The sequence below is a fragment of the Onychostoma macrolepis genome, chromosome 12 (genome assembly GCF_012432095.1).
Source record: "Onychostoma macrolepis isolate SWU-2019 chromosome 12, ASM1243209v1, whole genome shotgun sequence".
NCBI classification, from domain to species: domain Eukaryota; kingdom Metazoa; phylum Chordata; class Actinopteri; order Cypriniformes; family Cyprinidae; genus Onychostoma; species Onychostoma macrolepis.
Window position 1 is genome coordinate 13,485,272 of NC_081166.1, and position 10,653 is coordinate 13,495,924.

A 10,653-nucleotide genomic window follows, 5' to 3' on the forward strand; every position below is an offset into this window, starting at 1 on the left:
ATGAGGACATTAGAAGCAATCAAAACCAACACACATATTACACATATAATATTATATACATATTACACACATATTTTTACTGTTATGTTAAAAAAATGTAATATATAACAAATATATTACAATGATATACATATTACACATGTAATATTATATACATATTGCACAAATATATTTTTACTGTTATGGTAATTTTCTTCGCTTACTGTGGTAATGGTAAAGTGTTTATTTTCATCAGACAGATAAGAATGTTCTTACAAATAAATTATTCAAATTAATTCCCAAAAATAAAGAAATAAACAACCAGGCTGTAAGGCAGGACGCATGTCCCCAAGGTGCAAGAGGATGGCAATAATTGTAAGAAGCATCTGGTCTTAATGCACTGCTGGCTAGAGCGTAATAAATATGTAATCAGTCTGTTCGACATTGCTGCGAGAGGCAGTGCGTGTCTGCTGTGTGTGTGTGGAGGGGGTGTGGGTGGGGGCTGTAGCCGCAGCGCGACTTAAATGCACTGCAGCATCCAGCAGGTTCTGTCTCTCTGCATCCTGTTCTCTTGCGCCTGCTCCCCGCTCTCTCTCACTCTCTCTCTCATTTCACTGCTCTCCGTCCAGAGTGTCCGTGCATCCGTCTGTCCCGGAACAAAATCTCTCTGTATTCCTCTCTCCTGTCATCTGAAACTTTCAGCATATAGACAGACACCCTCAGCTCTTGCAAATTCTGCCAGGCCCAGACCGTCTGCAGAGCACCGTCGTCAAACTCAACGTCCAGGATGGATGTTCTAATGAAAGGATTCTCCATGGCCAAAGAAGGAGTGGTGGCCGCCGCTGAGAAAACTAAAGCTGGAGTTGAAGAGGCAGCTCTCAGGACCAAAGAAGGGGTCATGTATGTGGGTAAGTGCAGATGTTTGCTACTAGTCTCTCTCTCTCTCTCTCTCTGTGTGTGTGTGTGTGTGTGTCCCACACAGGGTAAAATAATAAAATAATGCTGCATTGACAGTGGTAATAATAGCTGTGTTCTATAAAGGTCTCTACAATTATTCCCAATAGATCTAATGCAGATGTGATGGATGAGTCTGCATTCCATTAGCGTGTGTGTGTGTGTGTGTGTGTGGGGAGGAGAGGAGGGTCTCAGTGAGGTTGTGCTCTAGTCTGCTGAGGAGCTGTGAGAGTGTAGATGGAAGCAGCTGTGAATGTGAGATACACGACTGATAAAAAAAAAAAAAAAAATGCTGCAAAAATGGTGCAGGGAATGAAACCTGGGGTGTGGTGAAAGAGAGAGTTATGGGAGTGCAGACCTGAACGGCACAAAGTAAAAGCTCATAAAAATAATAAGATCAGAGTGCACTAATATTTCAGATGAATTTCATAATTAAATAAATAAATGTTGTTTTTTTTCACACAATATACTATGATGCACTGTCTCGTTTCCAACATGCTCACACTATTGACAATGTAAAAACTAGTAATTTGTAACAATAATTTAATATTAATGCATAAAAATGCATTGTGCATTACTTTTAGGCAAATATTTGCTTTTTTACTCTTTTTGACACCTATTTCCTGCATGCATTCATGTGCATGTGAATAAGTTATTTTCCTGTTATGTACCTGTCCAATACAATATTATAATTCCAACAGTCTGCACACTATTTTTTCCTGCACACACTATAAAGTGTTGTTTATGTGCATGTGAATGAGAGAGAAAGTTAGGGAGGGCATATAGAGCGGATCAGCTGAGCACTGCAGCATTTACTCCCTCCCTCTCTGCGCTCCCCATCTTCCATGCGTGTGTGCCGATGCAGCAGGATTTGCCTGGTTGTGAGTGAACTGTGATGACTAACCCTCACCATCCCCCTACGCCACCATAGAAAGAGAGAGAGATGGGGAAATGAGGTGCAGTGCTCATGTGTTATGTCATAGACTCGCAGCCCCATAGCGTCTGCTTATGCTCATCAGCACAGAAATGAACAGATGGCGTAGAGAGAACATGACTGAAAATACAAACTACAAACAATTCAACATGAAAGCATGACTATGTAGTATTCAACCCGGATTGACACACCATAGAGTGTTCCAGAAAACACTTGAAACTTTCTCTCCTTGATGTCATTTTCATCACCTATGACCTGACAGGGGTAATCTCACCTAATCCAATCAGATCAACAATCAACCCAGCATGCATTTGGGTGTGATGCAATCTTTATAAGCACTTTTCCACCAAGGTCACCTGTGCTGAGGTCACAGGCCTGCAAATCTGCTCTCGTTCTAGTTGCATGTATTGTCAGGGGGCTTCAGAGTGCTTATATGGCATTATGTGCACTAGAGCGTGGAAGTCATTACTCAGGTTGATTGTTACGAAGGCAGGTTACTTATTCTCCATTTGAGAGTGTCAAAGCTACTGCATTTGATACTGTGAATGGCCTTTGATCCAGAACTATATGTTCTGAAGATGCATTGTCGTCATCTTCGCCGTATGACGCAGTGGAGATCTCCTCAACTGAAAGTGATGGTGCAAACGCTTTATCTAACAAACAGCTCGGTTAGATAGACTTTGCTGTGATACAAAGAGATCTCCTTTAAGGCACTTACAGAAAGAACACAGGAGAGCAGATGTGCTCAGCCATGCAGAAACTATACTCAAAACTAAGCTTTCGCATTAAGAAACATGGAGAAAGAAGAGAAATCTAAGAATAGAAATGGACAGACTAGTGTACACACATAAATGAAAGACATAGAGTAATAGGGAAGCAGTTTGCATCTAAATATTACACGATCTATGTGATGAATTTTTAAATGCTTGATGACAGCAAGGCTCGGATGTGTGTGATAGAATGATATTGAGGATAGATGTAGCTAAGACTGACAGACAAACTCTTTGAAGCATAGTGTCATTGCCTGTTAATGAAGCATTTGATATCTTATCTGCTTTGAAGTGGTGCTGAATTTCTTTTTATTTGCATAGATCTGTATAGTAAACAGGTTTAAATTATAAGATTAGATTGCTATCAAGACTTAACTCCTGACATTTTAGTCACTGAGACACAGAAAAACAGTCTAAATGTGACTGTTTATTCAGTAAATGTTACTGAAAATTGTCATTTTCAACTTTTAGAATAACAAAAAATGTTTCTTGAGCACAAAAACAGCATATTTGAATGATTTCTGAAGGATTGTGAGAGACTGGAGTAATGATTGCTGAATTCAGCTTTGCCACCACAGGAATAAATTGCATTTTAAAATATATTAAAAATATATATTTTAAACTGTAATAATATTTTAATGATATTTCATAATATTACTGTTTTTGTCTCAATGTCTCAAATATGTTGCATATTGTTGAAAATCCGTTGTGTGTACATTGTCCGTTTATTCTGTTTCACATATTTCGTATTATGTTTTCACTTATCATTAAAAATATGGTAGAGTGACACCTATCTTCTCTATAAACTATAGACTACCTACAATAAACTATCCAGCGTTCTTAAAAATGCTGTTCTGTCTATTGTTATGGTCATATCAATGTAAAATGTACATATTTCACGTTGACCCAGAATAGCCATATGTCCATGTTTTTATACCAATCCGCAATTGCTGAAGAATATTTCATGTTTATTTCTCATATTTCAGGTAACAAGACAAAGGAGGGAGTGGTGTCAGGCGTAAACACAGGTGAGAAATAAATAAGCGTGCATCTTTAGAGAATCGAAACTGAGAAATGAGAAGTCATTTATATTTACTTTCTATAATATCGACCCTCACAGTTGCCCAGAGGACCACCGACCAGGCGAATATTGTCGGTGAAACAGCGGTAGGCAGCGCTAGTGAAGTCGGACAGAAGTCAGTAGAGGGGCTGGAGAATGTGGCTGCATCAACCGGCCTCAACCCGGTGAGATCTCCACCAACACTAGATGTCGCCCTTTCTCCAAAATCAAATTAAATTCACATTTCTTAATTACCATATTTCATTTTAAAACACCTTTAAATTAGCCTACTTGAGACTAGCCTAAGGGATCTATGTCTAATCTGAGATGAGCACTAAACTGTGTAGTTACTGTATAAATAGGCCTACTGGTATTTTGTGTCTAACATATTCTGTTTGTTTTTCCCTGTTTACAATTGTGCTGTTAACAGGATGAGGCTTTATATGAGGTGCTTATTAAATGGGGTTGGGAATGGTTGATTTGGTTTGTAAAGAGAAATGCTAGTATATTGCCCGTGAATATGGCATATATACTCCACGCTGCATATGAGACTGAGCTTTAACTTTAATTAACTGACTGCTGTATCACACCACACTGATGTGGAGAATGTGCACAACCATCCATATAACAGCAGAGTTCAGTTACCTTTATTCAATCCCCCCCGGAGTCATTCTCTTCATTGTGCATAATGAGAAAGAATGGCTGCATTGATTTCCTTATTGATTACCTGAATTGCCATCAGTTCCCATCAAGTTAATGAGCTAATATTGTTAGTGTTTAGTAATTTTGCTGGGACAAAATCTCTGCTTTCTCACATAACCAGGAAGGCTGCAGATCAGTGATATTGTTTTAATTTTAGTAATTTTTATGTTTCTGTCATTTAAAAACAAAAAAGTTAGATTGTCATTTAGCAGACGCTTTTAAACGCTCCAGATGCTCCAAAGTGACTTATTTCTATTCAGATTTAATTTTATTTTTTAGTAATTTTAATACTTGAACCTACATTTTTTTCATTTTAGTTAGTAGCCAAGGCAATACTTTTCAAATTTTCTTTTGTTTTTTTAAGTTCAAGCTTTTCGTCTATTTATATTTTACTTTAATTTTAATTAACTAGTAATAGTTTTATAATAATAACAATACTGGAGCAGATGCACTAAATAAAATGCAATGATCTTTAGTCACTTGACAGCACAATTATGTTATCATCAAGAGAAGTAAATCTTTTCTATTAACACATGTGGGTGACTTGAATGACAAGCAAATGACAGATATGTCCTCATATTTACCTGTCTCTCATTCCCATTGCATCAACTAACAACCTGGATAATATCGTGATAATAACTCATCTTCTATCAGAGCATATATTCTGGCAGGACAGGACAGATACAATAAAACATTGTGATTCATCAAGTAAATGACACTAAACAGTTACATTTTCACATAATCAGAAAGCTTTTCAATGGCAGTGTGCTATTACATTCTGCTAATGGATGCATGTTTTCCCTGCACAATATTCTTAAAAAATAAATAAATCTAAAATACTAACCTTTCTGAATGATTTGACATTGTGCATGTAGGAAAAATGGCTTATGGCTTATCTAGAACCAAAGTTTAGCTATCCAAATTCATCCAAAGCATGTATTAATATGCATAGGCCCCTAAACTGCTGTATAGGAGACATTGTTGCCCTTTCTGGAAATCACAGATCAGTTTTCAGTTAAATGGCTAATGGTAACTCATTTTAACAGTGAATACATATATTCAGAAAGCAATTATGCTTTAAAATCAACAAAAATATAAAAATACCCTATTTATGTAAAAGTTCCTTGTTTTTGATTCATGGGTGCACACTACTTCAAGTGCATAAGCTGTTTGTCTTCCAAATCGCTCATGAAAATGTAAGCACTTATTACTTGAAACAACTTTCCTTTTTGGCAAATATTAGATTGCAACATTTTGTTGAATAGCCTGTTTAATTTTGAAATACGTTAGATTATGAAAGTAAATTAGGCTGCAAACAGATTTTGAGTGCTATAAGGAAATATTTGGTTGGGGATGTAAAGAAGAGAGAGATTAGTTTAAGACTGTTGTGAGGCAGAAAGTCCTTTGAGGAGGACAGAGTGTCTGGTCTTGACAGTGACTCAGCAGAAGAGCTCAGCACAGCTACACTGCAGAGACAGAGACAGAAGAAGATGTGCCTGCCAGCTGCATTCACCATGACCATCATTTACATCCCTCCCTGCATCTCTGCAGAGACAGCAGTCATAACACACTGCAGTGAACAGACATTGTATGAGAGGCCTGTGGCTGTGCTGCATCCCTGCATGTCTGAATGGATATTATTTAGTGTGGCTGTTTAACATAACAAAAGCTGTTATTGCGCTCCATATGAAGATTCACTCCTGAATTCCAGATGGATCTAAAGCAGAAAGCAGCTGTCTTTTGGATGTTAACGATTTCTGTATTTCACAGGGTGACTTCTCTCATGGTGGCATGGAAGGAGGAGACGGTGGAGAGGTGAGAAAAAAAAAACTTTCCATGAAAACAGTGCACTTTAGTCTCCCATTATTTATTTATTTTTTAATTTCTGAAGCATAAATTTCATGATTCTGTAATAATAAAAAAAACTTATGTTGCTAAACTTATTTTTAACAAAAAAAAGGGGGGGGGGGGCAATGTAGCATACACTGTAAAAAAATAAAATAAATAAAGTTGAGCAAACTTAAAAGTTTAAGTCAACCAGCTTCAGCAGAGTTTTCTCAACTTATTTTTGTAGGAGATTTTGGAGTTTTTTCAACTTTTTGTTGTATAAACTTAAAACAACAAGTTGAGAAAACTCAAAAATCTGGGGTGTATTCCAGAAAGCAGGTTATGTGACATACCTGGGTATGTTTGAGGATAAGTGAGCGGATAACCTCAGCTTTCGGTTCCAAAATCGGAGGTTACTTTCAGGGTATGTAAGTAACCATAGCAACTTGCTCTCTGAAGATAACCTGCTCAGGAGCAGGTTATGTTCCAGGGTTAGTTCACTTCAGCTCTATCAGAGCATGTATCTACTGATCTACTGACGAGCCTTCAGTGGGCGTGACAGATAGCGTACAATATTATATATTATTACAATACAGTTATGTATATAGCCTACTATACACATATATATATATATATATATATATATATATATATATATATATATAGTTGTATGCTATTTTAATGATAAAGCAATAAAATAAGTAATAAATAAGGTTAGCCTATATATTGCTCTAATATGGTTATTATATTTTATTGGCATATATAACAGTTATCTGTATAAATTATAAAACACTATTATGAAAATGTAATGTTTAATTTATTATATTAGCCTATATATATATTTATTACATTTTATATTATCATCTCACACATGGATCGGCATTTTCTATAATGTATTTCTATAATAAAAATACATATCTGATATGACTTAATGGTAACACTTTACAATAAGGTGTCATTTGTTAACATTAGTTAATGTATTAACTAACATGAACAAACAATGATCAATACATTTATTACACTATTTATTCATCTTTGTTAACGTTAGTTAATAAAAATACAGTTGTTCATTGTTTATTCATGTTAGTTCACAGTGCATTAACTAATGTTAACAAACACAACTTGTGATTTTAATAATGCATTAGTAAATGCTGAAAATAACATTAACTGAGATTAAGAAATGCTGTAGAAGTATTGTTCATTCTTAGTTCATGTTAACTAATGTTGTTAACTAATGTTAACTAATGAACCTTATTGTAAAGTGTTACCGACTTAATATATAATTAGCATCAAACAAACAATATAATTCTTATTCTCAACGATTAAAGATTAAACGGAAAAAAAATAAAAATGATTGCAAAACCATCAATTAGGTGGCGATATGCACTAAGCATTAGGCCTACATGACCTTTGAACAGAAGAAGAAGAAAGAAGCATTATGGCGCGCTTATTCTTAGCGTCCGTTTCCATAGTGACTCGTAGATTCGTCGCTCTGTTAAGAATGTCTTGAGTCTTAACCAGGAACATACTCTGAGTTGAATGAACTTACTCCCAGACGCGTTTTTGGAACCACATACCTCGAGTAAGCAAGGTTTGGGGTTAATCAACCGAAAGTTCAGGGTTTATCTGACGGTAAGTTAACCATGCTTTCTGGAATACACCCCTGATGAAGCTGGTTGCCGTTTAAGTTCTCTCAACTTAAAAAAAATAATTAAATAAAAAGTTGAGCAAACTTAAAAAGTTTAAGGCAACCAGCTTCAGCAGATTTTTGAGTTTTCTCAACTTGTTACACATAAAATTTCTACCCATGCATACTAGCGTTCAAAAGTTTGGGGTATTTTATGCACACGAAGGCTGCATTTATTTGATCAAAAATACTGCAAAAATGTAATATTGTTACTTTTACTTAATACTGTCACTTTTTTACATTTAATATATTAATACTGAATAAAAGTATTAATTAAAAAAAAATTAAATCCTACTGATCCCAAATTTTCAACAGTAGTATATTCATTATTTATTATTTAAATACATAATTATAATATTTATAACATTCTATACTATATATTATTATTATTCTTCTTCTTCTTCTTATTATTATTATTATTATATAAAACAAATAATGTTTATTGCTAGATAATTACAAGTTATGTACATGTTTGCATACCAATTTAATTTTTTTTTTATTTGACCTCCAATCCTGACTAAAACACTAAACACTAAAAAAAAAAAAAGAAAAGAATGAACTCTCTTCATGGAAAGTGTCCAAAGCATCTGCATCTGCATCTGTGTAGATAAGAATCCCAGGATTAAACCATATATGAAATGACTTAATCTGTGTTCTCTCTGTTCATCAGGGTTATTAGTCCAGAGGCCTGAACCTGAAACGGTCCCCTCTCTTCCCTCTGACTCTCCACCTCTGAGTTTCTGCTCCAAAGCCTCACCCCTTCCAGACTCCAGATGTTACTGATATTTTTTTGTGACTGTACGGAAAACCAGAGTTGAAAAAGACTTTCCCTGAGCCCTGTAGCCGTTAGATGTGTGACGCTTCCCCTCCTCTCCATCTGTGGTGTCGTCATGCTGTTCTCTAGTGTTACTGTCATTCCTCTTCCCATCCGCACCTCATCTAAAACACACACACTCATACATACACACACACAAAATGAAGCCCAGAGGCTGATATCAGAGGTCGAGGTGGTCTTTTAGGAGCATGGCTGGAAAAAAAGAAACCCGCATGACCAGTAATGTAAGAAAAGCAATACATCTCATTTCATCAGGGCATGTAAGCAAAGTGCGTCAGGATCTTTGTGAGAACATAGCCATGTTTCAGTTTATTTAGTCTTGAAAATGCTGCAATGTACGCAATGACAAGTTGTATGTACATTAAGAGATACATTACATTCCTTTAGTTCAGTATGTGTGCAGAATAGAGTTACTGTGTGCTTGACCAATAGACTTATCGTGTGATTTGTTAGAGTAAGAACAAATGTTTATTCACAAAATGTGAACACATACTGTATACATAGATACTGTAAAACTAAAAACGATTATCCGTGTTGATGTAGCTGTGCTAGACTTGCATTTTTTCATTAGCTTATACACATGAGATTTGGTTCCAGTTGGGACAAGGAGTCTTTTGCTGTTATAGGAAGCGATCAAATCTTCAGACACATCTTGTTTCGTCCTGGTTTTGTTGCGATGCATGTGAAGTCGGTGTGCGATCATGCAGTGTAAAAGCAATACTACAGCACCATTGCAGAGTTTGTCATTGGTCTGTTCTGTAGCACTGTGCTATGCTGAGTCTAGGCACTGTGTTTTACCAAGGGAATGCTAAGAAGTGTAGATCTGACTGTCTTCATTTTCATTTAGCCTTGCCATCATGGCCACCCAAACCCCATCCCTGTCCTGTCACTCAACAGTGTGTTCAGATCCACCCCAGGTTTGTGTCTGCTGTAGGTAACTAGGACAAAGCTATCAAACATTGCAGTTTGTTCTTTCTTTGAAGCCACAAAAAAACTGAAGACTGCATGTTGCCTTATCAGCACTCCTGTATTCACTTACACACATATATAGACACAAACATACACACAAAGCTGATCAAAACACAAAAACACACTCCTCTCAAGCGTCTTTTTTCCTTTGAGCTTTTCTCTCTTTGCTCTCTCTGAAACACACACACACAAACACACACAAACAAATGTCCCACATACCTTTTATGTTGGCATCAAAGCAGGCAAGCTGATTTTATAAACTGTATAAGTGAATTAAAGAGTTTTGTTGAAATCTATACCGCTGTGTCAAGTTTTAATTTGCGTGCAGGATTGAAGGTGTCCTTTGCAAATGCACTACAAAATTTCACTAAACTAAATTTCACAATTAATTATGAAGAAACAAGAAAGTAACACGGTAAATTAAACGAAGTTTCAAAGTAGTTTGACAATTGTATTATGGAGCACAAATAGCCTGTAGTATCTGGAACTATCTATAGGGGGCAGTAATTTACAGCTATATATTTTTGACCATAATAGAGCAAGTCTTTATTTGGGGGCTAAAAAGACGTTTTATTTATTTACTCCTAGTTTAGAAAAGTCCAAACAAGCTTCCTTTAATAAACTTTAGACATGACTGCAAAGTGCAAATGAATTGCAAAGTATGTTTTTATGATCTAGCACTACAGGATCAAGATCTGCAGTGCTCAACAAACATCAAGCCAAAACACATTCACAGGCCACAGTAATTATCCACCACTCCTTAAGCACATTACCCTCTAGGGAGCCATCAGCACACACCCAGTACACAGAGAAAATTACTGAGTCTGGTTACTGAGACCATTGGAACAAAAATAAATAAAATGACACGAGCGGCAGGTATGTTCACACATGCTTGGTTATGTGTCTTTTGACCATATATTAATTAAAGGAATAGTT

The 10,653-nt window shown here is 36.1% G+C and overlaps 1 protein-coding gene across 2 annotated transcripts; it reads left to right on the forward strand.

The window, feature by feature from the left end:
- Positions 1-484: 484 nt before the first annotated feature.
- On the forward strand, positions 485-10,013 carry sncgb (synuclein, gamma b (breast cancer-specific protein 1)). 2 transcript variants are annotated; one of them, XM_058792701.1, is made up of 6 exons: positions 485-887; positions 3,624-3,665; positions 3,758-3,882; positions 4,128-4,145; positions 6,170-6,214; positions 8,584-10,013. In XM_058792701.1, exons 1-6 carry the CDS (start codon positions 767-769, stop codon positions 8,590-8,592), a joined length of 360 nt encoding a protein of 119 aa, XP_058648684.1. In that variant the 5' UTR covers positions 485-766; the 3' UTR covers positions 8,593-10,013. The 2 variants fall into 2 exon arrangements, with proteins under 2 accessions (XP_058648684.1, XP_058648685.1); XM_058792702.1 differs by lacking the exon at positions 4,128-4,145 and having other exon boundaries at positions 492-887.
- The last annotated feature ends 640 nt before the right edge of the window (positions 10,014-10,653 follow it).

What these genes read in the sequence shown, in the direction of transcription:
- sncgb (XM_058792701.1), top strand. Translation starts at nt 767, where the DNA reads ATGGATGTTCTAATGAAAGGATTCTCCATGGCCAAAGAAGGAGTGGTG. An exon ending in AGAAGGGGTCATGTATGTGG is followed by an intron (nt 888 to 3,623) that starts GTAAGTGCAGAT and finishes CTCATATTTCAG; the next exon opens with GTAACAAGACAAAGGAGGGA. An exon ending in GGTGTCAGGCGTAAACACAG is followed by an intron (nt 3,666 to 3,757) that starts GTGAGAAATAAA and finishes CGACCCTCACAG; the next exon opens with TTGCCCAGAGGACCACCGAC.